Source organism: Pneumocystis carinii (genome assembly GCF_001477545.1).
Source record: "Pneumocystis carinii B80 chromosome Unknown supercont1.7, whole genome shotgun sequence".
NCBI classification, from domain to species: Eukaryota; Fungi; Ascomycota; class Pneumocystomycetes; order Pneumocystales; family Pneumocystaceae; genus Pneumocystis; species Pneumocystis carinii.
The window spans coordinates 373,379-400,700 of NW_017264719.1; the positions used below are offsets into that span (position 1 = coordinate 373,379).

At 29.7% G+C, this 27,322-nt stretch overlaps 15 protein-coding genes across 15 annotated transcripts; 7 read left to right on the forward strand and 8 right to left on the reverse strand.

Annotated features, from left to right (window-relative positions):
* Nucleotides 1-8: 8 nt before the first annotated feature.
* T552_01793 (hypothetical protein) lies at nt 9-770 on the reverse strand. Its single transcript, XM_018370359.1, has one exon. The coding sequence runs from the start codon at nt 750-752 to the stop codon at nt 54-56; it is 699 nt and encodes a 232-aa protein (XP_018226076.1). The 5' UTR covers nt 753-770; the 3' UTR covers nt 9-53.
* A 280-nt stretch (nt 771-1,050) lies between these two features.
* Nucleotides 1,051-1,788, forward strand: T552_01794 (hypothetical protein). The gene is made up of 5 exons (XM_018370360.1): nt 1,051-1,132; nt 1,186-1,310; nt 1,362-1,494; nt 1,535-1,632; nt 1,673-1,788. Exons 1-5 carry the CDS (start codon nt 1,067-1,069, stop codon nt 1,740-1,742), a joined length of 492 nt encoding a protein of 163 aa, XP_018226077.1. The 5' UTR covers nt 1,051-1,066; the 3' UTR covers nt 1,743-1,788.
* A 230-nt stretch (nt 1,789-2,018) lies between these two features.
* On the reverse strand, nt 2,019-3,850 carry T552_01795 (hypothetical protein). The gene is made up of 8 exons (XM_018370361.1): nt 3,822-3,850; nt 3,718-3,765; nt 3,281-3,465; nt 3,150-3,233; nt 2,752-3,100; nt 2,501-2,694; nt 2,243-2,456; nt 2,019-2,197 (listed from the first exon to the last, which is right to left on the reverse strand). Exons 2-8 carry the CDS (start codon nt 3,746-3,748, stop codon nt 2,064-2,066), a joined length of 1,191 nt encoding a protein of 396 aa, XP_018226078.1. The 5' UTR covers nt 3,749-3,765; nt 3,822-3,850; the 3' UTR covers nt 2,019-2,063.
* A 1,146-nt stretch (nt 3,851-4,996) lies between these two features.
* Nucleotides 4,997-6,190, reverse strand: T552_01796 (hypothetical protein). Its single transcript, XM_018370362.1, has 3 exons — nt 5,839-6,190; nt 5,694-5,789; nt 4,997-5,651 (listed from the first exon to the last, which is right to left on the reverse strand). Exons 1-3 carry the CDS (start codon nt 6,142-6,144, stop codon nt 5,043-5,045), a joined length of 1,011 nt encoding a protein of 336 aa, XP_018226079.1. The 5' UTR covers nt 6,145-6,190; the 3' UTR covers nt 4,997-5,042.
* Nucleotides 6,191-6,567: 377 nt separating this feature from the next.
* On the forward strand, nt 6,568-8,555 carry T552_01797 (hypothetical protein). Its single transcript, XM_018370363.1, has 13 exons — nt 6,568-6,669; nt 6,735-6,769; nt 6,821-6,881; nt 6,934-7,031; nt 7,078-7,247; nt 7,292-7,372; nt 7,416-7,523; nt 7,571-7,627; nt 7,671-7,733; nt 7,776-7,937; nt 7,979-8,185; nt 8,228-8,362; nt 8,405-8,555. Exons 1-13 carry the CDS (start codon nt 6,611-6,613, stop codon nt 8,507-8,509), a joined length of 1,341 nt encoding a protein of 446 aa, XP_018226080.1. The 5' UTR covers nt 6,568-6,610; the 3' UTR covers nt 8,510-8,555.
* A 182-nt stretch (nt 8,556-8,737) lies between these two features.
* Nucleotides 8,738-9,253, reverse strand: T552_01798 (hypothetical protein; the record flags this gene model as incomplete). The annotated part of the gene is made up of 2 exons (XM_018370364.1): nt 8,738-8,942; nt 8,988-9,253. The coding sequence occupies 2 exons, from the start codon at nt 9,251-9,253 to the stop codon at nt 8,783-8,785; spliced, it is 426 nt and encodes a 141-aa protein (XP_018226081.1). The 3' UTR covers nt 8,738-8,782.
* A 1,492-nt stretch (nt 9,254-10,745) lies between these two features.
* T552_01799 (hypothetical protein) lies at nt 10,746-11,967 on the forward strand. The gene is made up of 6 exons (XM_018370365.1): nt 10,746-10,840; nt 10,894-10,982; nt 11,036-11,161; nt 11,211-11,342; nt 11,384-11,780; nt 11,831-11,967. Exons 1-6 carry the CDS (start codon nt 10,792-10,794, stop codon nt 11,920-11,922), a joined length of 885 nt encoding a protein of 294 aa, XP_018226082.1. The 5' UTR covers nt 10,746-10,791; the 3' UTR covers nt 11,923-11,967.
* A 324-nt stretch (nt 11,968-12,291) lies between these two features.
* T552_01800 (hypothetical protein) lies at nt 12,292-15,195 on the reverse strand. The gene is made up of 10 exons (XM_018370366.1): nt 15,022-15,195; nt 14,819-14,974; nt 14,284-14,777; nt 14,176-14,241; nt 14,056-14,126; nt 13,678-14,011; nt 13,388-13,634; nt 12,640-13,343; nt 12,496-12,597; nt 12,292-12,456 (listed from the first exon to the last, which is right to left on the reverse strand). The coding sequence occupies exons 1-10, from the start codon at nt 15,151-15,153 to the stop codon at nt 12,336-12,338; spliced, it is 2,427 nt and encodes an 808-aa protein (XP_018226083.1). The 5' UTR covers nt 15,154-15,195; the 3' UTR covers nt 12,292-12,335.
* Nucleotides 15,196-15,268: 73 nt separating this feature from the next.
* T552_01801 (hypothetical protein) lies at nt 15,269-16,900 on the forward strand. Its single transcript, XM_018370367.1, has 5 exons — nt 15,269-15,545; nt 15,589-15,809; nt 15,854-16,131; nt 16,180-16,466; nt 16,519-16,900. The coding sequence occupies exons 1-5, from the start codon at nt 15,315-15,317 to the stop codon at nt 16,852-16,854; spliced, it is 1,353 nt and encodes a 450-aa protein (XP_018226084.1). The 5' UTR covers nt 15,269-15,314; the 3' UTR covers nt 16,855-16,900.
* On the forward strand, nt 16,894-17,393 carry T552_01802 (hypothetical protein). The gene is made up of 3 exons (XM_018370368.1): nt 16,894-16,974; nt 17,020-17,190; nt 17,233-17,393. The coding sequence occupies exons 1-3, from the start codon at nt 16,940-16,942 to the stop codon at nt 17,348-17,350; spliced, it is 324 nt and encodes a 107-aa protein (XP_018226085.1). The 5' UTR covers nt 16,894-16,939; the 3' UTR covers nt 17,351-17,393.
* A 395-nt stretch (nt 17,394-17,788) lies between these two features.
* T552_01803 (hypothetical protein) lies at nt 17,789-17,987 on the forward strand (the record flags this gene model as incomplete). The annotated part of the gene is made up of 2 exons (XM_018370369.1): nt 17,789-17,834; nt 17,875-17,987. The coding sequence occupies 2 exons, from the start codon at nt 17,789-17,791 to the stop codon at nt 17,985-17,987; spliced, it is 159 nt and encodes a 52-aa protein (XP_018226086.1).
* A 101-nt stretch (nt 17,988-18,088) lies between these two features.
* Nucleotides 18,089-20,658, forward strand: T552_01804 (hypothetical protein). Its single transcript, XM_018370370.1, has 8 exons — nt 18,089-18,117; nt 18,160-18,445; nt 18,499-18,693; nt 18,736-18,948; nt 19,000-19,460; nt 19,503-19,678; nt 19,726-20,459; nt 20,505-20,658. The coding sequence occupies exons 2-8, from the start codon at nt 18,176-18,178 to the stop codon at nt 20,610-20,612; spliced, it is 2,157 nt and encodes a 718-aa protein (XP_018226087.1). The 5' UTR covers nt 18,089-18,117; nt 18,160-18,175; the 3' UTR covers nt 20,613-20,658.
* Nucleotides 20,659-20,782: 124 nt separating this feature from the next.
* Nucleotides 20,783-21,770, reverse strand: T552_01805 (hypothetical protein). Its single transcript, XM_018370371.1, has 5 exons — nt 21,743-21,770; nt 21,468-21,695; nt 21,327-21,422; nt 21,145-21,282; nt 20,783-21,099 (listed from the first exon to the last, which is right to left on the reverse strand). Exons 2-5 carry the CDS (start codon nt 21,675-21,677, stop codon nt 20,827-20,829), a joined length of 717 nt encoding a protein of 238 aa, XP_018226088.1. The 5' UTR covers nt 21,678-21,695; nt 21,743-21,770; the 3' UTR covers nt 20,783-20,826.
* Nucleotides 21,771-22,777: 1,007 nt separating this feature from the next.
* Nucleotides 22,778-23,994, reverse strand: T552_01806 (hypothetical protein). Its single transcript, XM_018370372.1, has 3 exons — nt 23,712-23,994; nt 23,383-23,562; nt 22,778-23,336 (listed from the first exon to the last, which is right to left on the reverse strand). Exons 1-3 carry the CDS (start codon nt 23,946-23,948, stop codon nt 22,824-22,826), a joined length of 930 nt encoding a protein of 309 aa, XP_018226089.1. The 5' UTR covers nt 23,949-23,994; the 3' UTR covers nt 22,778-22,823.
* Nucleotides 23,995-24,174: 180 nt separating this feature from the next.
* On the reverse strand, nt 24,175-26,516 carry T552_01807 (hypothetical protein). The gene is made up of 7 exons (XM_018370373.1): nt 26,320-26,516; nt 26,133-26,214; nt 25,291-26,082; nt 25,136-25,247; nt 24,554-25,006; nt 24,380-24,509; nt 24,175-24,315 (listed from the first exon to the last, which is right to left on the reverse strand). Exons 1-7 carry the CDS (start codon nt 26,468-26,470, stop codon nt 24,221-24,223), a joined length of 1,815 nt encoding a protein of 604 aa, XP_018226090.1. The 5' UTR covers nt 26,471-26,516; the 3' UTR covers nt 24,175-24,220.
* Between the last annotated feature and the right edge of the window lie 806 nt (nt 26,517-27,322).

The following is a 27,322-nucleotide window of genomic DNA, read 5'->3' on the forward strand; positions in this document are numbered from 1 at the left end:
TCTTTCTCCCCTCCAAAAAGTATGGTATTCATCAACAATAATTATACACAAAATTATCCTTTGTCTTGCGATTTTCGCCATTTTGACAACATTCTAAATAATATATCTCTTGTTGAGTATTTTTTAGGCACTTTTTTCCGACTCTTCAATTTCCAATGCATCATCCATAAATAATCTAAATTAATTCTACGAGACGTTCTATACATCGAACCACTGCTTTTTCGGCGCTTATTAACAATCACTTCTGTAACATCTGGAATAATAGGTAATGATAAAAAACTTTTGCCATTTATATATGATTTATTCTGATTTCTTCCAGATCTAGATCTTCTCTTTGGCATATAAATATTCGCTCGAGGCAAAATAGCGCCTCCAATCATTTTAGACTTAGTTCGTCGGCCATCTACCTTAAATCCCTTCAATCCTAATCCTTTCTTGTTTTCTGGATTATGTGATCGTCGCTGGGCTGGACGACCCCTAACCCTCAATAAACCACTCTGGCTCTTTAATAACTCTTTATCAACTATATTTTCCTGCAAATATGGCTCATATACAGGACTAGGCTCGGTCTTAGCTGCTGTCATCTGCTGCATTGCTTTTTGGAATTTCTCCTCAAACTTCATCAAATTTTGGCTTTCAATCGATTTTTCAGGGACAACACTGGAATATACTTCATTAAAGACGATTTCAACGGCTTTTCTGAAGGAATTTGGGTCAGTTTCTTCAGGTTTTGGTGCTTCATTTTCCTGCATTTTAATATTGGAGGTTGGTTGAGGAAGGTTGCTGTGGCGACGGTATCAGTTGCCATAGCGACAGGACGTGTTGCTATGGTTACGATAACAATCGTTGTCATAGCAACTAAAGGGGTTACTATGACGACAAATAGGGTTACTATGGTAACATCTAACTACCAAAAAAAATATAAGAAATAATCTAGTATTTGAAGAAGCTTTTAGGAGAAGATTTAAGAGGTTTAAGCATTATTTCATAGTAAAATTAGAATCTACGTCTAATTTTTGTATAGGATCTTTTTTTTTTCGAAAAAAAACGGTTAAATATTGATATAATGGGCCTTTTTTTTTTCCCAAATATATATATGAAAGATACGGGAATATATATATCTGGAATGATGGTTATTATTTATAAATTATTGATCGGAACAATTATATTTATATATTTATGTAGTTTTCTTTGGGATGGTGGTTTTTTGTTGATTCGGTGCTTTATAGCAATATTAAAAATACAGAAAAAGTCTATATAAGCCTTGTTGATTGGATTCCATGTATTTTGTCTACAATTGGAATGTTTATGTAAGACATTGGTGAAAAAAAAAATAAAAAAATCTCTGAATTGGAGGATAGGATTAATTCGATAGACAAGGATAGGCTTATATCGAATTCATTTACATATACTAGATATAATATTGTGTGGAAGGCGAGATTGTTATTATTTCTTGGATTTTCGCTTTTAGCGAGTGGAGTTGCAGGATCTTTTGTAAAATCCGCTGTATAATTTTAATTGCTAATGAATGAAGACGCTACTTATTATTAAATACCTTTTACACAATTATCCGATCGAAATAACATGTCTTGGAATTGAAAATGCAGTTGCAAATTCCTTAATAGCATTAAGGTAATTTCGATCTATAAATATATTTATATAAACAATTTAGCACAATTATTCTTTGGGCAGCAATAAATCATGAAAACAATCAATATCATTATAATCTTACATTAAACTAACATGTAGTAATAAAGATATCAATAATATAATTCTACGATTATAAACTAAAATAATTAATGCCTGTATTAATTTAAGATTTTAAATAACATTATTATAGTTTTTAATAGCAGTGTATAAAAAAAGAATTAAAATTTGTATTTTACCATGCTCATAGATAATATTAATAAATATTATCTAAATATCCAGCATACTAAAAAGTGTACAATATTCTATGCGACATATATCAAAAAGCTTATACATATATTAATCATTAAAAAAGATTTTAAAGATACAAATTTGCATCATTTATAGCGTGCCTAAATATTCTTACATATTACTTGCTAATCCAATTTTATTCGTGTTTTTTCTAATGATATTGGCTGAAAATTATAAATATCAATGCCTCTTGCATTAAGTTCAGGAACTACATGTGGAGGAACTAATTTTTCAATCAAATCAGGGCGGATAGACAACTCTATAGAAAAGTATAAGAAAAGTTTTAAGAAATAAAAAATCATACCATGCTCAGTAAAATCAAAAAGAGAAGGTAACTTTTGGATCACCATGGAAGCATCATCAGAAGAAGGATCGGGTAAAGATATATTAGGATCCCTTAATTCATCAAAAAAGGGATGGGCTAAAGCCTCAATAGCGGAAAACCTAGAACCTGGTATATATTCTAAGAGATGAGAAACCAAATCAATAGCATCATTAGGTGTTTCTCGCCGAAATATCTAAATATAATTAAGTATAGAAATAAAAAATAGATAATAAATACTCTATTAAAAGGACGAGATTTGATTTGTGGAAATTTATGCTCCATATAATTGGGATTCATTGTTTTAATTTGTTCACGTGTTGGTGTACCCAACACCTTAATAATCTCAACAAGTTGATCAATACCCGATTCACCAGGAAAAATAGGTTGACCAAGCATAAGTTCTGCAAGAACACATCCAGTAGACCAAATATCTAAAAAATATATTAATATATTTATGAAAGAAAAAAAAAAAATAAAAATAAAAAAACCTATTTTAGTAGTATAATTTGTTGCACCAAAAATAAGTTCGGGTGCTCGATAATAGCGAGAGCATATGTATGAAACATTAGGTTTTCCAGCAACAAGAACTTTAGCTGAACCAAAATCACAAAGTTTAAGAACACCTATAGCAGGATTAAGTAAAAGATTCTGCGGTTTAATATCACGATGACAAATATCTTGAGAATGTATATATGCTAGAGAACGAAAAAGCTGGTAAATATAAAGCTTAATATCAAAAAGAGGCATTGTCTGTTTTTTCTTAGCATAATTCCGAGACACACGATATACTGTTTCTGGAATGTATTCAAGAACAAGATTAAGATAAATTTCGTCTTTCTAATATACCTCTTCATTAATACCTAATCTAGAAAAAAAGATTCCATACACGTTCACCATTCGAATAAAAAAATGCCTTAAGATCAACAATATTAGGATGACGAATTAAACGCATAATTTGAAGTTCACGATTCTATAAAAAAAATGAAAAATTATCTCTCTAACAATTATTTTATTTACTTTAAATCGTTTATCTTGCAATACACGCTTAATAGCTGCATCTTCATTTGTATCAATTAGGCGTGTTTGAAAAACAACACCAAAAGAACCACTTCCTACAATTTTGCACGATGTATAGTTAAGTTCTCGTACTTTTCCATCTCGTGGATAATGAACATTCTCTTGTTTAATAATTTTAAAAGGATCTAATACATATTAAAAAAAGTTTAATTAATTCAATTGATAGAAAATAAAGCGTCATTAATTCCTTTCTCTTATCCTCATCCAATAATCCAATTGTCATTTTCATTAATAATTATTAAATTAAATAATTATTAAATTTCATATCATAAAATTTCATAATATAAAATAACCCTCTAATAATCATTATATACCCTCTTAATACCTCATTATCCCCTTCTGACACTTCATTATCTACCAATTAATATATATCTTACTAAATGTTAATCCTTGCAATCCTTCACACATAATCAAGTCTAAACAAACTTTAAACAAAATTTTCATTAATATACATCTCTCAATTATTATAATGCGTACTTACGTATAAAAAAGAAACCCCGTACTGCTTATATATAGATAGAGTTTCCCTCCAATTAATCTATATTTTGCACCTATATATATACCTTGTATATATTATATGATTCGTCTTTTTTCAATTTAAATATAATTAGCACACCAAATTCAATATGCTGAAAACTATAGGTATATTACACAGGAATCACGGCCTCAAATATACCAAATTATGTATATTAACTGAATCAAACTTTATACGTTATATATGCACCAAAACTTATTTGTATCCAATATCCAGTATATGCCTTATAAAAATATATAAAAATCCTTAAATTATATATGCAGAACCAATATATGCTGTATATATATCGAGCTGTATGCACTAACTATATACACACTTGTATACCAGACTATATGCGCGTCATATATGCACTTGTATTTTTTACTAAACCAACCCCTATCCCTTCTCCTCAATAACCTCAAAATCTAAGATGTTCTTATAAGTATTTTCCTTATTAAAAACTCTTTATTTTTTGCCCTTATAATTTCTATTGCCAAAAACTATTACCAAGTAATTTTACACGGATTTTTTAATATTTTGATCCTTTTAAGCGCCTTATTAAATTCAATTTAGATCTTATAAGTAATAGAATCTAATTTTCGTAATAAAAGGACGATTATCTTATCTCTTTAGACCATCGAGTATTTGTTAATTTGTTTGGTTAACCGTGGTTTTTACTTTTCTTAACGACCAACCGCTGACCCGCCTGAGGGTTTAGACCTAAACCCTAAAAACAAGAGGGGATGGGAAGTAGGGTTGGTGTAGGGTTGGTGTAGGGTTGGGTCGGGGTTAGGATGGAGTAGGGTATAGGTTAGGGTGTAGGTCGTTGAATATAGGGTATAGTGTACGTTGGTTAGGATATAGGGTATAGGTTAGGGTTGGGGTTATGTTTACCCTTGTAAGTAGAGGGTTAGGGTTGACCGGGGTAACCCTTGTAAGTTCAGAGTTAGGCGAATTCAGGGTTAGGGTTGTGTTTGGGGTTAGGGGCAAACATGTATGTACGAGTAGGGTTAGATGTATGTCGAGGGTTAACGTCAGGGTTAGGGTTAACATCAGGTTAGGGATGATGTAAGGGTTAGGGTTATGTATTACAGAAGACTTGGGAGAGCTACAACTTAGATATATAGCCTTTGTAACTTTTTTTTAAAAAAATGCATAAATCTATTAAATAAATCAAAATTTTCTTTTTTATTCATCACGATTATTATTATTTTCAAGCGTAATGCCTACACCCACATTAATAGAACTTTTAGAATGGTCGAGCTCTCCAGAAAATGTAAACATTAATGTATTTGCCAAACGCCTTTCTAATAAACAAGAAACTTTACCTGTTGTATCTATTTGTCCACGAAAAACACTATTCATAAATTCATATTTTGCACCAATTGCAGTAATCCCTTCTTTTTTAACACCGAGAGGTGTCATATCAGGTGATGCAGTTACAAGTTGACATTCAGTTCCCACTTGAACTTTTGGTGATAATCGTCGCCAATAAGTAAAAGAATAAATACCCTGAGTTGCTATTTGTGCTGTTGCGATCCAATCTTTTTCAACATAACGTCCAACATAACTTAACATAGCATCTTCAGGTCCTGCTGCCATAGGAGGTTTCTGAAGAACACATTCAATACCCAATGCCAATTTTGGTGTAATTGTTTGAAGAAAATTAGCAACAATAATCCCTGTTAATCCGCTATCTAAAAATGACGGATTCATATATTTTACATTAATACTTGTATCTGGACCCTGATAATCATGCTCAAATTGAGCAACTGATTGTCCTGAAATAGGTGTTAACTATTTTGTAAGTATTATCCATCATCTATACATGTTTTTTACCTGCATCTGAATCTTAGACGCCATACTAGGTGTCCACTGATAATTTAATCTCATCGACAATTGTCCATCTGAATCCATATTTCCCGTAGCAGTAAACTAACATCATCCTCAGCATAAATAGTTATGTATAAATATCATAAATTACTTTTTTCGTCCCAAAAACGGTTCCAAAACTATATGGAGGAAAAAGTTGTGTTCCCATGAAAAATGAATGTGTAATTTGAAATGTACCATTATCTTTACATGAAAATACTTTTCCTAAATCTGCTCTTGCTCCACTAAACATCATCCGAGTTAATAATACATCTTGTTGAACTTCTTTTGACAAATATTCAACTGTTCCCGGGCTAGAAAGACCCAAAGATGCACGGATATCACGAAAAGCATTAAAATTACTTCTAATATACTCTGCAATTGGGAGAAGAGGGCTATACCAGCTTTTTTCTTCCATTTTTAAATAATTTTAATTAACTTAGTTAAAATAGCTTATTTTTAACCGCTTTTTTTTCCTAAAAAATATTTATATTATAAGCCTTAAGATGTTATTTAATCCTTTATAATGCTGTTAAAGGGCCAGAAAGGCCCTTCTTATTATATTTTCTTACGTTTAAATATTAATTTTTAAGGTCGAAGATAACGTAGGATATTTATCATAACCAACCTATAATAATAATTCAAGAGATTATTTAAAAAAAATCATAGAAATAGAACAATTTTCAATAATTATATTGAAAAAATAGTTTAATAAAGAATGTATATATAGAAATGTTTTTTTTCCCAGGAATTTTAATAAAAAATAGATTTTTAGATAATTAATAATTATAAAATCCTTTAGTAGAAGTAATATGAGTAAATATAAGAAGAATTCTATTTATTTTAAGGAAGTAGAGTAGTTTGGGTGTATAAAATTAAAGGAAATGAGTAAAAATATGGAATTTGGAGTTGCAGTGCCATCATATATAGCACAAACAGAGAAGTAAGAATGATCCAATGATAAATCAAAGACTTTTAAAAGAAACTAAGCTAATTGTTATATTTAAGATTCTTTCATGGAGGAAAAATAGCAATTGTTATGGGTAGAATATATAATTGTTAGATATAATGAAGAAATTTAGTATTTTTTATAGTTGGACTTCCAGCTCGTGGAAAAACACATCTTTCAGTATCAATTTGTAGATATTTAAGATGGTATTGAATGGATATATTATATTTTATGTTTAAATGGGACTTAAATGATCAGGCTTGGGGTGAAAACTCAAGTTTTTCATTTGGGAGACTATAGACGAAAAAATTTGAAGAAAGGAGAGGTTTTACCAGAAGATTATTTCCATATAAACCGTATAATTGTATAAAGAAGTATTTGGAAGTAATTGATCTTAATTAGCATCTGAAAAAACTAAAGAATTTCGTAATTCAGTGCTTTCATGTTGCAAATTAGATATAATGAAGTTTTTTGATTCAGAAGGGGGACAAATTGCTATTTATGATGCAGTTAATCTTAGAATCTCAGATCGCCGAGGATTAGCTGCTTTTTTTACAGAAAAAAATATTCAAGTATGTATATTTTATATTAATGATTATTAATAAAAGTAAATTAGCCACTTTTTATAGAATCACTGTGTGATGATCCAGATATAATTGAGGAAAATGTTAGGAATTTAAAAATATCATCACCAGATGTAATAATTCTTTTATTATATATTTTTTCTTATTAATTTTAAGTATGCTGGATGGAAACCAGATGATGCAGTTAAAGATTATCTTCAACGTATTAACAACAAAATACCATTTTATGAAACAATTGTGGAACATGATTTAAGTTATATTAAAGTAAATATCATTTATTTTATAACATTTAATAATATATATATATATAGATCATAAATATAAACCAAAAACTGATAATCAATAATGCAAATATTGGGTATTTACATGTAAATAAAGTAATTCAAATACGTTGCATTCACAATATTTTAGTCACGAATCATATTTTATTTGATGAATTTACATATAAAGCCAAGAGTTATCTATTTTGCTAGGGTAATATTGATATAATATTTCTTTTAAACTAAATAAAACAAGGCTTGCAATTCTTTAAATGATTCTAATTTCAAAAAAGACGATTTTTCAGATCAAAAAAAATACGAGTATGCAACAGCACTTGTAAATATATTATTAAAACATCGAGAAACATCTCAAAACCAGTTAATTTCTGATAAAAGCAAAGGAATAAAAGATTTAATGGTTAAATTATTATATCCATAAATTCTGACTAAACCTTGTAGATCTGGACGCCCATTGATGATAAAATATGTTATATTGCAGATCTTTTGCGAAATAATGGATATATGATATACCAACGACCACAATTGCGACAAATTAATTTGGGTATGGTTGAAGATATGACACTAGAGGAAATAAAAGAAAAATATCCTTTAGAAATTCGATGTTATCAAGAAAATCCATACACTCATCGTTTTCCTCGTGGTGAAGTATATACATATATATTATATTGCATAAACCGATTCTTATAGAGTATGCATGATTTAAGACATCGACTTGAACCTGTTATTTTCGAAATTGAGAAAGAAAGTAACGATATTCTCATCATTGCACACATTAGTGTTATTAAACTTTTATACGCTTATTTTATGAATACCGCAACTGACGTAAAACATTCTTCAATTTTGTCATTTCTTATATTTATACAGGAAATTCCATTTCTAAATTTACCAAAAAATCAAATCATAAAAATCATACCCAGTGCTTATATTTGTACCGAAACAAGAATACCTGTACCAATCGATTTTTCCTAATTACGTCGATTACGTCCACTATAACGACTACGATCTCGGCATGGAGAACGACTACGATATCGAGATTGATGACGTGATCTTATATTATCTTCATAATTTCTTCGTCTTCCCGGTAATTCCGATATTTCTTCTCGGCGAGTCATATATAAATGTTCATTTTGCTTACGTCTTCTTGTATCTAATACATTTTGCTTCTCTTTCCTCTGTTCTATATGATGTCTAGTCGTCCTATTCTATCAGTCACGTGACTGTCACGTGAAATATAAAACTTCTCTATATATACGTTTGAAACCCAATCCCTTGGACGGTATCTGCCGCCTTAATAGCAGCGTCTACCACACTATCTTCATATTCTCTCTCTGTACGCTGTATTGCATTCGCAATATCTTGTGATATTTCATTTGATTCAGTATTTTTCTCAACCTTAAACCCTCTATTAAATAATCAGAATATCTGATATAAATAAACATAGTTTTACAATGCTTCTGCAAGTGCATCTTTTTCCGCTTGTTTTATTAGCCTTATTTCTTCATCTCTGGCAGATAAAGAAGGTGTAGGAGCTTCTTTTTTATTTTTTGTATACCAAGTAAGATCCCGACCCTTCTGCCAACGTCCAACTGGTGCACGAAGTGAATGACCCAAATAGTTTTCACGGTATTTATCTTCTTTAACATTTTCCCAGCGGAAAAGGCCATGACCTCCACGGTTTCCCTCACGAATAGGACCTATCAAAAGATCTGCCATAGCTTAAGCCAGATGGTTTACGGGAGATCGCAACGATATATAAGTTAAGATAGTATAAAACAGGTAAAAGAGAAAAATATGATTAGATTATCAAACAAACAGAAATATTATGGGTTATTTTATTTATTTTATGTAGATGTATTTTTTAAGATTTAATAAAAGTTTTGTTTAGTATTTTGATAGTATATTTATTGTTTTTTTATTATAAAGTTATTAGATGTATTATTAGTAGAATTTAAGTCTAAATTATGGGTTATTTTTATTTTTTTTTTTAGATAAGTAATAGATGATTTATATATTTTACAAGATTTATTTGATGATTGGATGAAAAATTAATCAATCAATGATAATTAAGAAGATAAATGAAAGGATAAAGAAATTTATTGAATGAAAGAAGTTAATTATAATTTATTATTTATTATTTATATTATTTATTATTTATATTATTTATATTATTTATTATTTGTGTTAATAAAGAAGAATAAAAATAAATTTTAAGGTATATAAAGATGTAGAGTTAGATTTTATTATTTAGAAATCAAGATAAAGAGAAGCTTTATAAACGTTTTATAGTAGTAGGAAAAATGTGTAGCAGCAGGATGAATATGAAGCAGTAGGATGAATTAGATTAATATAGTCTATAAATTGTATATAGTCTATAGAATCTATATAATTTATATACTCTACTTTATATACTCTACTCTATATACTCTACTCTATTGAATCTATAGATTATTCATGATTTTATATAAACTTCCACAATATAAAGTGTAATATATTAACTATTTAAAAAATTCAAGAAAAAATAATACAATAAATTTCTTTATATTTAAAAAATATATAAATCCCAATAAAAATTAAAGAATTTTAAACAAAACCATAAAAACATAACCTTAAATATTTTACTACCAATTCATTAAAAAACAAAAAATATAAAAATATTTAAAATAAAAAACATAATTACAACAAAAATCCACATAATAACAAAGAAATTAATACATGTAAATCATAATTTATCCATTGACTTTATTTTTCTAAACTATCACTAAAAATTCTAATTTCATTATAAATATCTACGCAAAATATCTTTTTCTTAAAATATTCATCATTCATTCATAAAAACTATCCAGAATACACTAATACTAAATAAAAATACAATACTTCTATTTAACTATTATCTTTTAACAAAATTAAATATAAATTATTATATTTTTATCCAATAAAAAAAGAAAAAAAAAATAAAAAAAATACATAAAATATCAAATATAACAATAACTTATTAAAATATTAAATAATTCATATATTTCCATTTAATTCTCTTCATATCTACTCCACTCAACAAATATACCCATAATTTTCTAATAAATCTCAGCGACAGACCTTTCAACGTCAAAAAAAATTATAAATAAATTATTGACTAAATTATAAGAAAAAAACGGCAGAATTAACCATTTTATAGCATTATTTTAATATTTTTATGTTTTTCTAAGTAAAATTATCTTTTTCTGGGTTTTTTTCCGGCTTTAAACGACCAAAAAATGGCCACTAATAAGACAGATGAGCGTAATCAAGAAGCTACAATATATGGTGAAATAAACCTGCTTAAAAGACTATAAAATAATATATTTATACGTATCTAGTTGGTAATTTGGACGAGAGAACCACAGATGCGATTTTATGGGAGCTTTTTCTCCAATGCGGACCAGTTGTTAATGTCCATTTACCAAAAGTAAATATTCGCACTTTATACATAGGAAATGACATCAAATTAATAAGATTTAGGATAGGGTTAGTCAGACGCATCAAGGTTTTGGATTTTGTGAGTTTTTAACGATAGAAGATGCGGAATATGCATGCCGTATTATGAATCAAATTAAGCTTTATGGAAAACCTATACGTGTAAATAAAGTATTATTTTTGATTAAAATTAATGTAAAATAATTGATGAATATAAAAGGCAAGTGCAGATAAAAAAAATACTATTGAAATAGGAGCAGAATTATTTGTTGGAAATCTGGATCCTTTAGTCAATGAAAAGGTCCTTTATGATACTTTTAGTATCTTTGGAATGTTAGTAGCACCACCGAAGGTAAGGGTTAAGTGCTATGTATTTTATTTATTAATCAATAGATTGCACGTGATGATAGTGGACAATCTAAATGTTTTGGCTTTATTTCTTTTGATTCATTTGAAGCAGCGGATGCAGCTATAGAAGGAATGAATAATCAATTTCTTATGAACAAGTCTATTACTGTTGGTTATGCTTTTAAGAAGGATGGAAAAGGTGAACGTCATGGTGACCAAGCAGAACGATTACTTGCATCTCAAGCTCGCAAAAATAATGTTAATTTACAACCTACACCAATGCCAGCACTTCCTTCTGGGTTTACAGGTCAAGCTCCTATTGGATATACTGGACAAGTTCCTCAAAATCCAGCAGGATTTCCACAAAACCCAGCGGGATTTCCTCAACAACCTATGGGTTATCTTTATCAAAATTATCCAGGGAATGTTTCACAAGGATATGGTATTTATTCTTTTGTTTTTTTTTTTGCTTGAAATAAATGTTTTTTTTAGTACAACAACCTCCAGCGACAGGTGTTCTTCCTATGATGAATTCATATCCTGTTGTTCCACCGCCTCCTCCACTTTCAAATTTTGGGAGGTAATATTTTGATATTTATGTTTTTCCTGTGAATGCATGTCAGATAGAGGGGTGTTTTATTATAATTTTAAAACAGCAATCGTTAAATGTATTATTTTTATTAAAGTTGACAATTTAGATTGTTTATAACTGTAATGAATAATTTAAAGTTTATTAATTAAAGAGGTATAAAAGCTCATTCTTTTTTAAATAATATTTTTTGATAAATAATCTCTATTTTTACAAATCCATATAAATATATCCAAAATATTTAAGTTATAACTAGAAAAGAAAACTTAACTTTGCAATATTCAATAAATTTATTTTAATAATTATATTTTTAAAAGCTGTAATAATTAAATAGTATAATACCTAAAAATAAGAAGAATATACTAAATGATTCAATATATTTTATGCATTAAATGATAATAAATAAAGTTAAAATTTAATTCCATATACTCTTACTGAATGATCTTCACTGGCAACCCCAAAATAATGTATATTTGATTTCAAATAAGGACGCCATTGAATCTGAGATATAAACCCTCCAGGTAATAATCTAAATAAATTAGAATTTCTTTATAAATACAAAACATACTGTTCATTAATGTTAAATGATTTTTCCCATTGAGAAATGTCTTTTCCATTGGATTTTAAAATAACAATAAGCCCATTTTCCATACCAATAGCCAAAAAACATCTATATAAAATAAATATATATAATAAAAATGTGCACTTTTACGAATCATTTATCATATAAGGACAAATATCTGCAGATGTAACAGCATGTGAAAGCTTTAAAATAGTAATGCATTCACATTTCATTTCTTCTGTTTCAAATTTCCATATCTTCAGAGTTTTATCTCTTGATGCTGTTACAAATACATATCCTACTATATCAGGTGCCCAACAACAATCCCATATAATTCTTGAATGTGCAGTCCTTGCCTCTATTAATTTATAAACATTCTTTTCATCTGTTCTATAAAATAATGCAAACTTCCTATCTCTTCCAACACTTAATATATATTTATCATCATTAGAGAATTTCACTCGTGTTACAGTTAAACTATGTGCTGCTAATGGAGGTAAAATCTCTTGCCATGTAGACGTATCAAATAAACGAAGAACTGCATGTTCTGATGTAGTTGCTTTACATGTAGTAGCAATTAAAGTTTTATCATGACTAGATGCCACAGATATAATTTCATATCCATGACCATATAGTTTCTCAATCTCTGGCCAAAGTGTATATCTTTGAAGATAGTCTTCAAAGGGAGGAATTTCTAAACCAACATAGTTTTTAGAAATTCCATCTTTTAAATCATTCAATTGATCTTTATTATCAGAGAAATCCTCTAAATCATTAGGAACCTCATTTGTGAGGTCCACTGCTTTATTAGATAAGCCAAGTAAGGGTACATTGGCCACATCAGAAAGTTTTTCCTATATAAATTAACAAATTTCTAATATTTATGTAAATTACTTACAATTTCCTTATCAAAACTTAAATTAGAGAGTTTAGAAATCAAAGATGCAACATTCTTAACAGGATTAAAGATTCTAATAACCTTTTCATCAGCACCAGCAACTAATTTCCATTTATCAAGCATGCAAACAGAATTTATATCATAACCATGGATCTGTGGCCTTGAAATTTCATGCCATGTTTCCACCAAATTCCCATCTTCATCTGAGCGAATCCATGGAGAAAAAAGCCTAGTTGTTTGATCCAAACTAAAAGAATAAAAATTAAATATTTATATTTAATGATATGAACCTAGATGAAACAAAAAATTCACCACCTGGACTCCATGATATGCTTTTTACAGGCTTTGTATGTCCAGTAATGGATAATCTTTGAACCCAATTGTCTTCTATATTTGAAAATATCTTCCATCCTCCACTTTTACACCAACATGCAATACTTTTGCCATTGGGCCCCCATAGACCTCCACAAAACCCACCAAAACCTCCAGAAGCAGTACTAACACCCTTTAAAGAACCCATTTCTCCAATACGAGATGAAGAAATACAGATTCCTGAGTGATGATCAAGATGCCATATAATTAATGAAGTATCTGCAGATGCAGTTAATAACTTTAATTCACCATCTAGAATAGTAAGAAAGATATGCATTTAGATAAAAAAAATAGACATGGATGCCATAAACATGTAAATACCCAATCATCATGACCTACCAATAATGCATCAAAAGATATAGAATATCTAAAATTAATAAACAATTGTATTATTAGATAATACAGAAACAAGATACTCATGCGTTTTATCCTCTTCTAGCGAAAAACTCATGATTTTATTCATTTGAAATAGATCAAAATCACTATTTCATATTAATAATAAGATTTCCATAGATAAAATCTACAACTCATCATGATTTTTAGATGTAGAATTATTTTCTTTCTCATTTCCTCCCACAAATTTACGAGTTATTCTCCAAATTTTAGCATGTTTGTCCTGACTTGCACTTGCAAGAAGTAAATCACCTGTTTTCTCTTCAACTGTAATATCCAAGCCCCTAATCCAATCACGATGCCCTTCAATTGACGATTTATATGTGAAAACATGGCCTCTTTCTACTCTACAAGAAACATATATATCAATAAAATTCGAAGATCCTGCTACTGCAAGTATCATATTCAATGATTCTGGCAATTCATAAAAACACATAGACAAAGGAAGCATATTAACACTTTTCATCTCTTGTATCTTCTCAACAACCAAATTTCCTGTATCATTTTCACCAATTTTCCATATTGATATAAACCCATCTGCTGTTCCTATACCAACATAGCATCCATGTACCCCAATAATATGAACAGATCCCGTACAACATGAAATCGTATAAACACATTCACTCTTAAAATCATTAAAATACTCCTTTCAGACAATGTTTATACATATTTTTCTCCTCTCCTCCATATCCTCACACTCGAATCGGTTGATCCTGAAATAATACCTTCTTTTTCACCAAAAAAACCCCTAAAAAAACGAACCACCGTAACAAAACCCGTATGTCCTTTCATAATCTCAATAATTCCATGGCAATTTCGCTGCTTTTATCCTTTTATTAGCAATTTTTATCTTTTTTAAAAAAACTTACCAATGGATCGTATAAAACCACGTTTTTTTCCGCTCCAAAAGCAACAATACCTGAATATCTACTCCAGTCCGAGCAATTTGGTGTTGTATTGCATCCTATACTAAGCAATACTGGCCATAAACTGGCCTCCATCCTCACCTCCCAAAAATCCTGTCGTCGGCCACTAGCAACCCGTTACCATAGAAACCACTGTCAACAGTGTCAGCCTTTCAACTATTTTAGAATATCCGAGCACTTTATTTACAGCCAATCCTCTAAAAAATAAGGATTTATATACATAATAATCATAAAATATGAATGGAATACTTTGGAATAAAAGAATTGCTTTTTCTCCGGAATTTTTTGAACAAGATTTCATGAGAAAATTAAAGGAAATAATAGTAGTTATATACAAGAAAAAAAGGCATTTTTCTAAGCTTAGAATGTCTATTATTTTTCTCTGGTTTATTATTCTATGGTACGGAGAAGTGAATATATTTAAGCAAATGATTTCCCGGTGTTCGTGGTCATTATGGGAAAAATGGGTATAATATATGGGGAAGATGAATAACATGTTTATGCGGTCAGGAGGAGGGAGCAAATCCGTATCATGTTGCTTTAATTGGAGACCCACAACTTGTGGATAAACATACATATAATAGAAGTTTTATATTAACGACGTTTACGAATTTTTATACAGATAAATATATGAAAAGGAATTGGAAATATTTAAATAATCAATTGCATCCGGAATCTCTTATATTTCTTGGAGATTTATTAGATGGAGGTAGAGATTTAGAAATGGAAAGGTAAACGGTCTATATATATAAAAAAAAAATGTAAAAAAGAATAGTTGGATTAAAGAATATAAACGATTTGATGATGTATTTTTTCAACCTCCAGGTGTTAAAGTTATATCTACACTTCCAGGAAACCATGATATAGGATTCTCAGATGGAGTGACACTTAAACGATTGAATCGTTTTCGAGCATATTTTGGAGAATCTAGTTCTTTATATACATTAGGAAATCATACATTTGTACTTTTGGATACAATTAGTCTGTCAAATACGATTAACACACAAGTTTCTCAATATACAAAACAATTACTGAATGATTTAGAAAATACATGTAAGTATCTATTAAAACAGTAAAAAATGATCATTTTAATGTATCAAGATGATCAGGATTTTCCTCGTATTTTATTGTCACATGTTCCATTATTTCGCCCAGCAAACACTCCTTGTGGACCTCAACGAGAAAAAAATACATCTATTAAGCTAGAACGTGGATATCAATATCAAAACGTTATTTTATCTAGCATTTCTACTCATGTTCTTGAAACTGTACGGCCAATTGCTGTATTTTCTGGTGATGATCATGACTTTTGTGAAGTCAAACAAACAATAGCAAAATATGGAGTAACAATTATTGAAAGAAGTATTAAAAGTTTCTCTATGGCTATGGTATTTTATATATTAAATTTAAAAACAACTAATATATTCTTTTTATATATAGGGTATTAGTCAGCCTGGTGTACAACTCGTTTCATTATACAATCCATCACTCAAAAAAACTGGAAATCAAACTTTTCAAACAAAAACATGTCTTCTACCTAGACAATACTACATCTTTTCTTTATATCTAATTACATTCATTGTGACAATTTCTATTGTATGTATATATCAATATTTATTTGTAGAAAAGGATCTACAAAATCTTACGACTCGTGCAAATAAATACAAAAATAAATCACACGAATCTTTATCTAAGACGCTGGATCGTATTTTATTAGATGTTATTAATATCGCTATCATAGTTTTTCCTTGGTATCTTTATTTACTTCGATATTAAAAGTCGATATCGTTATTTTTAATTTTTAATTTTTTTATACTTATTTTGCTTAAAACTAAATACATCTGGACACTTTTCTATCTTAATGGATGATATTTTGGATATTACAGTTCAATTTTCGTACTTTATTTTTAAATCTTTTTTTTCAACTAATCACTATATTAGAGGAGGGTTACAGACCCTATTTGGTAACAAAAATACTCATCATATTCAAATATTACTATCCGATCCTGCTTTAAAAGGTAACCCTCCTAACATTGCTTATTTGATACAATTTTTATCTGAAAACCTCATGAATGATGCTCGAAAAAACTTTTTCATTAAAGATGATACTGTGTAAGTATTTATCTACTTTTTTAATATATTTATTACTATCAGACGTCCTGGTATTCTTGTTCTTATAAATAATGAAGATTGGGAATTAAATGATGAAAAGTATTATATACTTCAACCTAAAGATGAAATTACTTTTATCAGCACATTACATGGAGGATAATTATAAATAAATAAATAAATATCTCTTGAAAATTATTTTATTATTTATTAATCTTTTTAATCTATAACTTTCTCAATTATTCACCCTTTCTCTTAATATAACTCACGCAACCCAATAACCCTAACCCTGACCCTAACAACCCTATCGAATGACCCTAACCCCTAACCCTAACCCACAACATTGACATCTAAATCCTAACCCTAATACGTAACCCTAATACATACACAACCCTAATCTACATCTAACCCTAGCCCGGCGCAAACCCTAACCCCATCGTCACCTACGTTACGAACACACGCGTGTACCCTAATTGGTCCGTTTCCCCTGGTTTCTATAGAAACCTCCCCGCACACTTTTCACCTCGGCCAACCTCTCTACAACTACATAAATTTACGCAGGTGCTTTAAAGACACGCATTTTGCTTAAAAATGGACAGATATGACCGCAGTTCAACGTTTACAAGCAGAAAAAGATATAGAGGTACGTATATTTTATATATAAGCTTTTTTTCCCGATCTTTTTAGACGACTGGAGCTATGAAGAAAGTTATAAACATATACAGTATGGTACGACAGAAATACAGCTTAATCGGATGAAGAAATATATTCTAACACTTGGGGATCCAGTGAGTATATGATCTATATTGAAAGAAGTGATTTAATTGGGTTGATTTTGGGGGAAAACATTGAATCAGTTGCGCAAATGTTGATTATTGATTTTGAGGATGAAACGCTGCATAATGGGATTCTAAGCACATTCAGAGATCAGTTAGAAACCGTATTTATTGGGGGTTAAATTAATTGCGATAGTATTATTGAACTTCCTATGAAAATCCCATTTTTAGCGACAGTTATTTCTCTTGCATCGACAAAAGAGGCATCAATAGGGAAATATACAGTAGAATTTATGGCAACGGCAGCGCAAGCATTTCTTGATGGAGGTGAATGGAGAAAATTTAAGTTAATTCTTCGATTTCTTGTTTATGCGACATCGATTATTGATGGAGATGGAGTATTAAATATACTAGATGGATTGACACAGCGTATTTCTGAAGTATCTAAAGATATGTCAGAAAAAGGAGATTTTAATACCAAAGTAGGCATAATAGTTCATACATACATACATATATATATATATTAATTAAATAGTTTCATGCGGATGAACTGGCGTATGTTTTTCTTATTACAGTTCCATATGTAATAGCACGGTCAACGGAAGTTTCATGTGGATTTGATACACTTTTTTCGTATGTAGATCGTGTTGAAGCATATATGAAGTATCGCTCAGTTGATCTTTCATTGTTACAACCATTTATAGAAGACGAAGCATCTCAAGATGTAGAAGTAGTATTAATTTAGTGAGAAAAAGGATGTTAACATTGGTAGATTCTTGAGGAATTATGGAATCAAGTTCAATATATGAAAAACGGGAAATACGATGCAAACATATTTCTGCGACCATGGTTGAAATTTGAAATACAATTAGCAAATACGCCTAAATTTGCATTACCAGCAATAGTTTTTCCGAAAACTTTTGATAATGCAGGGAGATTTTATTTTCCTGAATCACATTTTCGTATTTTTGGCCAACCAGATCAAGTATGAACTATTTTTTGGTAAAAGTAATATCACATATTCATATATATATAGATAAATTTATCATTTCAAACTATAGCAAGTTCAGTTATAAAGGATCTTGTTGGTGATATTATTGATATTATGGAATTTAATCGAAAAGAAGCTGCACGTTTTCTGGCAGATTTATCTTTTTATTTTGCACCCAATCTATTTGCTTCTGAAACATTTTCTAGTGAAATAAATGACACAATGGATACACTTACGGAATGGAAATCTGAAGAGATTATTTTGGAAACAATATTTGGACGATTATTTCGATTGCCCAAACCACTTCAACCACCTATATATTATCATTCTCTTTTAATAGAACTTTGTAAATTAATTCCGAAAAAAATAGCACCATCTTTAGGATATATGATTAGATATATATACCAGACACTTCCACGCCTTGATCCTGAAATTTCTTTTAGATTTTGGACATGGTTTTCTCATCATTTAAGTAATTTTAATTTTAGCTGGAAATGGGATGAATGGTAAAAAATAAAATTATTTGAATATTTATAAACTATTTTTAGGACATCTAGTCTTGAACTTGATTTAATGCACCCTAAAAGAACATTTATAGCAGAAACGATAGAAAAAGAACTCTGTCTAAGTTACTATTCCAAAATTAAAGAATCACTTCCTGAAGCATATCATATATTATTACCCGAGGAACCTTCTAATCCTTATTTTGATTATGAATTACCAAGTAACTTTACTATTTTTCATAATTGAATTATAATTTAATATTTTTAGATTCTAAATATTACGCAGAAGTAGGAACTTTACTTGAAACAATGAAAGTAAATACAGAGCAATCAGAAACAGATGTTGCATTAGAAATTATTGAAAAAACAGCTATTGAAAACAATGAAAATGATCCTCCATATGAGGCTCTTAAAGCTTTAGTACAATGTGTTTTACATTTAGGAGCAAAATCTTTCTCTCATGCTTTGAATACTATTGAGCGTAATTTGCCAGGATTGCAAGCACGCTGCAATGCAAATGAAAAAACACGCCGGCAAACTATTGATATTATTATTAAATTTTGGAAAGATCAACCAACAATTGGAACAACTCTAATTAATAAATTTTTGAATTATTCTATCATTGATTCAGTATCAATTATAGAATGGATAATTTTGGATGCAGACGTTGAATATATTGGCAGAAGTTTTACCTGGGAATTAATGAAGATAGCCTTGAATAAAGTAAATTCCACACCTGTTCAAATTAAAGATCGTATAAATATGGAAATCTCTCATAATGAACCAGGAAGTTTGTCGAATTATCGAAAAGCCTATGATGAAGTATACATGAAGCGAGAAGCTGTTTTTGTTACAATTTTTGAAAAATTTCCAAAATTATTTGACCGTGCTAAAGTTTCACAAAAAAAAAGTAATGGTATTGAGAAAAATAAAACATTAGATAACCAGACAGTATGGCAACTTTGGTGGGCTAAAGGACTGTTTAAAGAAATTGCACGAAGAGTATACACATTTTTATAAAATTGATGAAATTTCTAATTTTTCTAGTATTATTATGAAATATCAAATCTTTCAGATGCATTAAACCCTGTCATAAAAGATAAATATATTAAAGAAATATTCGAAAAAGTTAGAAATCTAAACAAAATTATATAATTGTAATAAACAACATGAAAACAATATATCAGTACGATTTTCATTTCTTAATAGTACAATATTATTGAAATCCCAATAAATACTTTTGTATAATATTTAAAATAAATATATTATTGTGCAAACAAACCGCAGTATAGTTTCTACTCATCAACAAGTATTTCTGAACGCATAACTTATTTGAAAGAAAGAATAATGTAGATTTATAATAAAAACTTCACGTAGAGCTCAAATGTTCATTTGTTGCTGACCAAATACTTGGAATATTTATACATTGAAAATGAGGTTCTACACAATTTTTTATAAACCAATTTCTAATACGAAAGTCCAAAAATTGTGAAATCTTAGGAATATCCTGCAATTTTGACCGAGCACCAACTAATGAATGTACATTTATGTCCAATTGAAAATCAGGAGAAAAAGAAAAAACAAATGCAGCAATATCAGATGCATTTAGCTGTTTCTCGCATGGCATAAGAGAAATAGAAAGCTAATATATTTTAACACCTGAAAATTTATATTCCAAAATACATACTGTGCCAGAAAATCGCATAATTGAAAGTGAAAGTTCAATAGGTAAAACAGCAAATTCATATTTCGGATAATTCAACAAAAATTGCGTTTCAATACCAAGTGTAATTTCATCAACAAGATTAACGTCCATGATAGCATTCTAGATATTTTTTAGCACTTAAAAATAGGAAAAAAAGAACAAACAAAACGTTCTGGATTGTTGGAACACGGAGCAATTCGACAATTACTACAGATCGGAAACTCTTCACCCAAATTCATATCAATTACTTTAACATGACCCTAAATAAATAATTATTTGACTTATTTTTCATCTTAAATATATACTAAAAAATTTGGCTTATTTGTACCATTCAGAATATCACTCATATAAACTAAAAGAGCTTCTTTAAAGCCATGATCATTCCTAAACATAACAATAGCCTGTGCAATAAGCACATTAAACCAATCCAATGATTCAGAAGTGTGTGTTTCTATATTTCCATATAATTTTAAAAGTGTATGAGAAATTCCAGGAGGAAATGATGTTCTAAGCATAGAAGGCTTATTTTTTGACTGAAATTATGATATTAAATAAAATTCCTATAATAAATAAAACCAACCTGCTTATGAAGATTGGATGTTAATTTTTTTTTGTTTGAATCTGAAAAAATAAAGAATCTAAGAAAAGCACATATAAAAAGCCAAACTGTTAATTGTCCAGCCTATTTTTATGAATTTTTTTTCAAAAAAAAAACATAATACTAAAAAGCCTTGTATAAAACCTGCACTTGCAGCACTTGAAAACACTCGATCCAGTCTTTAATAGATAATTTACTTGTATATTAGTCTTGTATACCCAGTATATGTATAAATATATGTATATTATATATGGTTTTGCAGCAATTTTAATGTATAAAAACAACCTATATTATATCCTCTATATGCGTATTATATGCGTATTATATGCGTCTTATATTCATTATATCACTGTTATTACCCTTATTCTTCTCTTTTTTGCCCTGTTTAACCAGATTTTTCAGCCCTGTGCTATTTTTTGCACCGACAACCGAATAATGGATTTTTCAGAGGAGATAAAAGAAGTATATCCTGTTCTGCTTGTCTTATTACTTTCTAAAACGTCTTGCTAGAAATTAGTTAAGCTTTTTAACCTAGGAAAAACCCTAATCCACTATGGATATCTTCCTTTTCTTATATGGCTTGGTAGAACCCAGTATTTTATTAAAAATTGACTGATACAAGAAATATCTATAGGTTATACCCATAGTTCACCTCGTCCCTCATTGATCAAGTACGTTTCTGTATAATTTTCTCAAGTAAAATTAATTCAAATAGATTATTAAGCCCATTTGCTTAATAATATAGAAAAGAACTTTGAAAAAATATAAGAAATGTAGAATAAAGCAGTATTTCATGTAAATAATAAAGGTGTTGTGAGAGCTTTTGTGTTTATGTATATATCTGTGCGTTTTTAAGAAAAATATAGAGCAGAAACAGAGTAAAATTGATATATAAAGATTTTCCATATATATTAATCCAATTATTTTGCCAAGTATTGCCTTTAATTTGAATGATAAATGACAATTGTTTACTTGAAACCATTTAATACAAGAGTGGTATCATTTAACGGGTATCTTTATGATATTTGTTGTATGTCCATTAATTCTAGTGAATTATTTATTATTATGAAAATCCTGCCATATCATTCAGATTTGAAGGATCATCAAGCTGTAATAAAAGATCTCTAACATTAATTTGTTCCAATTCTTGAAGTGTATTTTGCAAATTATCTTGCAAATCATCAGATACATTTTTTTCTAATTTATTACAAGCAATTAATTGTTCGATTTTCTCTTGATTTAATTCAAGTAATTCATCAAGATCTATATCATTTGTTGTAGATAAATTTTCATGTTTCATAGTTTGAGAACCCATTTTATCAGAAAAAGGTAAATGTGAAGAATCTGTTGAAAAATCAGAAGAAGCATCAATAGCTTCATTTGCACTTTCTGTTTCTTTTTTCAATGGCAATTCTGTCTTCTCTTTACCTCGACCTTTAATACCTTGATTAGAATACCGATATAATGTTAAAAAATAATCAAGCAATTGCTCATCTTCAGCATTTGGTAATTGTAAAGACTTAAGCTTTGCATTGAATCTACAAATAGACTCATTATGAAATTTATTTTGATGAACCTTATTTTTTTTAATAAAATTCCTTTTTTTTCATAATTATCTTAACCTTTAAATTTCCAAGCTGTGTAAATGTCTTTGTACAGTTATCCAGTCGGCAAACATACGGACGAGCCCCTTCATGAATCAATTTATGAGCACGAAGGTTTCCTTTTTGTGCAAATTTCTTTCCACAATTTGTATATGTACAAATATATGGTTTTTCCCCAGTATGTCGTCTTTGATGTGTCTAAAAATCATAATTATGTTAATTATGCTTTTAATTAACAATTATTCATTCTTAATCCCTCTTAATCCTTCTTAATTACTCTTTATTTAACCTTTTTATCTTATTTCACCCATAACCCTCTTATTATTCCTGATCTTCTCTCTATTTACCTTTAAATTACCAAGTTGTGCAAATGTTTTCCCGCATTGCCCACAGACAAATGGCTTTTCTCCTGAATGACACCGTAAATGAATACGTAAATGTGCTTGCTGTTGAAATGCCTTATTACACCCTTCAAAAGAGCACGGATATCGTCTTTTATTCTTAGATTCTCCCATTCCTTTAGTTTCTACACCTTTTCCCTTAAGATCTTTATCATCTAATTGCTTAGATTGAATGGTTGCCATAAGATAATCGATATAAGATGGTTCTTTAAGATCATGTCGCTCAACGTCCAAACCATTGGTCGTGAGCGACGTAACAAAGGCATCATGCCCCTCCAGCCTCTAGTAAATCCCAGGCTTAGCTTAAATGACCCTCCAATTGGAGGTATACAAGGGACGAAAGGTATAAATTAAGGAGAGGATACAAGGGTTTTAGAACCCGATAAAAAATTAAAAAGATGTGATAAAAAGTCTTATAATATTAGATAAAATGTATATTTTTTTTTTCTTAAGTTTTATGTTAATGTTGTATATTCCCAAATACGTGCGCGACAATCGCCAGAACCGGTGGCAAAAAGTCGGCCGGTTGGTGAAACAGCTACAGAAATAACTAAAAATAAGATATTAATAAAAGAAAGAAAAAGAGAAGATATAGTTTTAGAAGAAAGACTTACCGGAATTTTTATGTCCTTGTAAAATAAGTTGTGCACATCCATGATAATCCCAAAAATAAACGCTTCTATCTTTTGAACCACTTACAACCCAATGCCCATCGGGCGAACTTGCAACACTAAGTACGAAATCCTATGAAAATTAAAAAAAAAAATAGATATTAAATGTTGATTTACTTTATGACCAGTAAATGTAGCTTTACAAAGACCATTTTTAGGGCCAGTGGATGATTTAGAATCCATAAGTTCCCAAAGTTTAACTGTCTTATCAAGACTTCCACTTAATAATTCGCAACCATTTGGAGAAAAAGCAACACTATAAACACTATCTTTATGATCTTCGAATCGTTCAACTAAATAACCAGTTTTAGCATCCCATACACGTACAACTTTATCAAGACTTCCGGCGGCAACGTAACGGCTATCAGGAGAGATAGCAACAGTTGTGACGCCATCTTCAATACTTAAAGTTAAAATGCAATGCCCTGTTTCGATATCCCAAACACGAGCAGTACGATCACCGCTTCCAGAAGCAATAAACTTTCCATTTTGACTATAATCAAGAGAATAGATATCCTGTTCATGTCCCGTAAATAAATGACGTATTTTCTTTTTTAAAATGTCCCATATCTATTTAAGAATAAGAAATTATAGATAAAAATTAGAGAAAAGAAAGAAAGAATAAAAAGAATGAAGACTTTCTTCATTGAAATAATAATATTGAAAAGTAAATGATTGCAAAGAGTTTTCTAAACTTACCCGAATTCTTTTATCTTCAGCACCAGTTGCAAGATATTTTCCATCTGGACTAAATGCAACACTTCGTATATATAAATCACCTTCTCGATTTACTGATTCATCTTGAAGAACCCTATAATTCATTAGATAAACTGGTCAAAGAAATGATAACTTACGTCAATCGTTTGCCCGTTTTTACATCAAAAATAACAGTTACTCGATTACACCCTGTAGCAAGATAGTCACCATCATGACTAAATCGTATACAACAAACAACACTTTGGTGTTCCAATGTATGTATAAGGTTAATATCCAAAACTCGAGGGATATTTGGATTAAACAAAACTGTCCAATCAGAATCTTCCTTTTTTAATTCACGAGGAATCATATCAGGATCAATATCAGCCATAGAAAGAGATTGTCCAAGTGCAGAAGATGTAGATGGTGGTAGAGAAGTTGTTGTTAGTGGAGTAGAAGGTACAACAGAACGTGCAGATGAAGGTTGAACAGGAATAAAAGAACTTGAGGTTTCCGTACGATTAGTGTGCGACTTATTACGCTTGCCAGAGGGAGAAGAAGACCCTGAAATTGGTGGGTAATTCGATCCCTTGGGCACATTATATGTATTATCGACAGCTGAATCGGCGCAAATTCGTTTGTTAGTATGCTGAGGACAACTCTGTAATGGAAGAACACTATTAACTGAAGGATATCCAGTATTAGGATAAGGTAACTGAACAACTGATTGATTGGTTTCCAGAGGAGCAAGACATGTTTTTAAATCACCATGACTTGTCCTTCCCATAGAAAGATTATTCGTATTTAATCCAAGATTCGGTGGAGGAAACGGAAGATTAGGAGGATTAGAAAGCCTTGGAAGTGATGGCTGCGTTGATGTTGATGCGGTAGGTAAATGAATCCCTCGTGTTTCAAGTTCACGTCGTAATCGTGCAATCTCTTCTTCATAGCTTTATATTTCAGAAAATATTGTTTACACAAGTATTTCAAAATCTCTCACGATTGTTTCATTTTTTGATGAGCCATTTCTAATTCATATATCATTTGTCGAATTGTTTGCATTTCTTGTATCTGAGATGTCACTATCATCAGATTAATCACAAATTAACCTTAATCTTGATTCAAATATTCATTTAAAAATATTGATCATATCATTTAAAGACTTCTTTTTGTCTTTTTCTACATACTTTTATGTTCATAATCATCTTTATGATTCCGAAAAGCCATGGCTTCTTGTGCAATATTATCAAATTCATTTCTGACTGCTTCTAAAAGCTCTGTCAGACGATTTGAAATAACTGAAGACCCTGTTGAGCGATGGTTATATAGATTTGACATTCTATTTATGGAGATAATCTTTACATCTAAATAATCATTAATCTTCAATAACCCAACTCTATAATTTTAGATTTATATTTACCTGACCTATACCTAAACTATAGACCTAACCCCATACCTATACCTATATCTAAACCGTACCTAACCCTATGAATAAACCTGTGCCTAACCCTAACCCCTAGCCTGTACCACCCCATATCTAACCCCATATCTAACTCTCACCTAACCCTATACCTAAATGTTTATTAACGATTTAAAACTAGGGTTAGGTCGTGTTGAATAGCACTATCTTTCTTAAATGAATATATTGAGGGGAGGGGGTTAGGGGTTCATGCTATATATATTTTTTTTAAGGAAAGAAAATCCAAAAAGGGTAATATCGAAAAAAGGGTATCCCTGTTAAATAATACCTAAAAAGGGAAATTTGCGTTATTTTAATAATATCGATATACAACTTTCAATTGAATGATAAGATTTAGAAATTTGATTGGCTAATGATTTTTCTATAAATACTGGAGTTTATCCCCTCTTGAAACGATAAAAAACCGATTCGAATATAAAGAGTAAAAAGGGAAAAATTAAAGTAAATTGAAATAAATTCGATCAGTATTATATAAAAAGTAATAAGAATGATTAAATAAGAACGTTTTAATAACTTTTAAATGAAAAAATATTTATGCCTTTTATTAAAATAGAAGAGCTATTTTAAGAGAAAATGAACATTTTTTCTATTTACATTTTATAAAATAATAAAATAAGCTGAAATATGTAGTAAATATTTAATGTTTAAGATAGAATTCTTTTGGAATTTAAAGAAGAAATCAAAAATAATTATAAATTTTGGGATCGTTT

Coding starts and splice junctions, on each gene's coding strand:
- T552_01793 (XM_018370359.1), bottom strand. CDS start 752: ATGCAGGAAAATGAAGCACCAAAACCTGAAGAAACTGACCCAAATTCC.
- T552_01794 (XM_018370360.1), top strand. CDS start 1,067: ATGGGCCTTTTTTTTTTCCCAAATATATATATGAAAGATACGGGAATA. Junction 1,495..1,534: donor GTGGAGTTGCAGGATCTTTT/GTAAAATCCGCT, acceptor TAATGAATGAAG/ACGCTACTTATTATTAAATA. Junction 1,633..1,672: donor AATTCCTTAATAGCATTAAG/GTAATTTCGATC, acceptor TAAACAATTTAG/CACAATTATTCTTTGGGCAG.
- T552_01795 (XM_018370361.1), bottom strand. CDS start 3,748: ATGTGTGAAGGATTGCAAGGATTAACATTTA. Junction 2,695..2,751: donor AAATTATACTACTAAAATAG/GTTTTTTTATTT, acceptor TATATTTTTTAG/ATATTTGGTCTACTGGATGT. Junction 2,457..2,500: donor AATCTCGTCCTTTTAATAGA/GTATTTATTATC, acceptor AATTATATTTAG/ATATTTCGGCGAGAAACACC.
- T552_01796 (XM_018370362.1), bottom strand. CDS start 6,144: ATGGAAGAAAAAAGCTGGTATAGCCCTCTTCTCCCAATTGCAGAGTAT. Junction 5,790..5,838: donor CCGTTTTTGGGACGAAAAAA/GTAATTTATGAT, acceptor GGATGATGTTAG/TTTACTGCTACGGGAAATAT. Junction 5,652..5,693: donor CGTCTAAGATTCAGATGCAG/GTAAAAAACATG, acceptor CTTACAAAATAG/TTAACACCTATTTCAGGACA.
- T552_01797 (XM_018370363.1), top strand. CDS start 6,611: ATGAGTAAAAATATGGAATTTGGAGTTGCAGTGCCATCATATATAGCA. Junction 7,032..7,077: donor AGATTATTTCCATATAAACC/GTATAATTGTAT, acceptor GATCTTAATTAG/CATCTGAAAAAACTAAAGAA. Junction 8,186..8,227: donor ATCGTTTTCCTCGTGGTGAA/GTATATACATAT, acceptor CGATTCTTATAG/AGTATGCATGATTTAAGACA.
- T552_01799 (XM_018370365.1), top strand. CDS start 10,792: ATGGCCACTAATAAGACAGATGAGCGTAATCAAGAAGCTACAATATAT. Junction 10,841..10,893: donor TCAAGAAGCTACAATATATG/GTGAAATAAACC, acceptor ATACGTATCTAG/TTGGTAATTTGGACGAGAGA. Junction 11,781..11,830: donor GAATGTTTCACAAGGATATG/GTATTTATTCTT, acceptor TGTTTTTTTTAG/TACAACAACCTCCAGCGACA.
- T552_01800 (XM_018370366.1), bottom strand. CDS start 15,153: ATGGAGGCCAGTTTATGGCCAGTATTGCTTAGTATAGGATGCAATACA. Junction 14,012..14,055: donor TACATGTTTATGGCATCCAT/GTCTATTTTTTT, acceptor TTACTATTCTAG/ATGGTGAATTAAAGTTATTA. Junction 12,457..12,495: donor TCATTTAACATTAATGAACA/GTATGTTTTGTA, acceptor TAATTTATTTAG/ATTATTACCTGGAGGGTTTA.
- T552_01801 (XM_018370367.1), top strand. CDS start 15,315: ATGAATGGAATACTTTGGAATAAAAGAATTGCTTTTTCTCCGGAATTT. Junction 15,810..15,853: donor AGAGATTTAGAAATGGAAAG/GTAAACGGTCTA, acceptor AAAAAAGAATAG/TTGGATTAAAGAATATAAAC. Junction 16,132..16,179: donor GAATGATTTAGAAAATACAT/GTAAGTATCTAT, acceptor TAATGTATCAAG/ATGATCAGGATTTTCCTCGT.
- T552_01802 (XM_018370368.1), top strand. CDS start 16,940: ATGGATGATATTTTGGATATTACAGTTCAATTTTC. Junction 16,975..17,019: donor GATATTACAGTTCAATTTTC/GTACTTTATTTT, acceptor TCACTATATTAG/AGGAGGGTTACAGACCCTAT. Junction 17,191..17,232: donor TTCATTAAAGATGATACTGT/GTAAGTATTTAT, acceptor TATTACTATCAG/ACGTCCTGGTATTCTTGTTC.
- T552_01804 (XM_018370370.1), top strand. CDS start 18,176: ATGAAAATCCCATTTTTAGCGACAGTTATTTCTCTTGCATCGACAAAA. Junction 19,461..19,502: donor AGCTGGAAATGGGATGAATG/GTAAAAAATAAA, acceptor AACTATTTTTAG/GACATCTAGTCTTGAACTTG. Junction 20,460..20,504: donor TTAAAGAAATTGCACGAAGA/GTATACACATTT, acceptor TAATTTTTCTAG/TATTATTATGAAATATCAAA.
- T552_01805 (XM_018370371.1), bottom strand. CDS start 21,677: ATGCTTAGAACATCATTTCCTCCTGGAATTTCTCATACACTTTTAAAA. Junction 21,423..21,467: donor CAAATAAGCCAAATTTTTTA/GTATATATTTAA, acceptor TTATTTATTTAG/GGTCATGTTAAAGTAATTGA. Junction 21,283..21,326: donor CCAACAATCCAGAACGTTTT/GTTTGTTCTTTT, acceptor AAAAATATCTAG/AATGCTATCATGGACGTTAA.
- T552_01806 (XM_018370372.1), bottom strand. CDS start 23,948: ATGGCAACCATTCAATCTAAGCAATTAGATGATAAAGATCTTAAGGGA. Junction 23,563..23,711: donor CACAACTTGGTAATTTAAAG/GTAAATAGAGAG, acceptor TATGATTTTTAG/ACACATCAAAGACGACATAC. Junction 23,337..23,382: donor CACAGCTTGGAAATTTAAAG/GTTAAGATAATT, acceptor AAAAAAAATAAG/GTTCATCAAAATAAATTTCA.
- T552_01807 (XM_018370373.1), bottom strand. CDS start 26,470: ATGTCAAATCTATATAACCATCGCTCAACAGGGTCTTCAGTTATTTCA. Junction 25,007..25,135: donor CTGAAGATAAAAGAATTCGG/GTAAGTTTAGAA, acceptor ATTCTTAAATAG/ATATGGGACATTTTAAAAAA. Junction 24,510..24,553: donor CTACATTTACTGGTCATAAA/GTAAATCAACAT, acceptor TAATTTTCATAG/GATTTCGTACTTAGTGTTGC.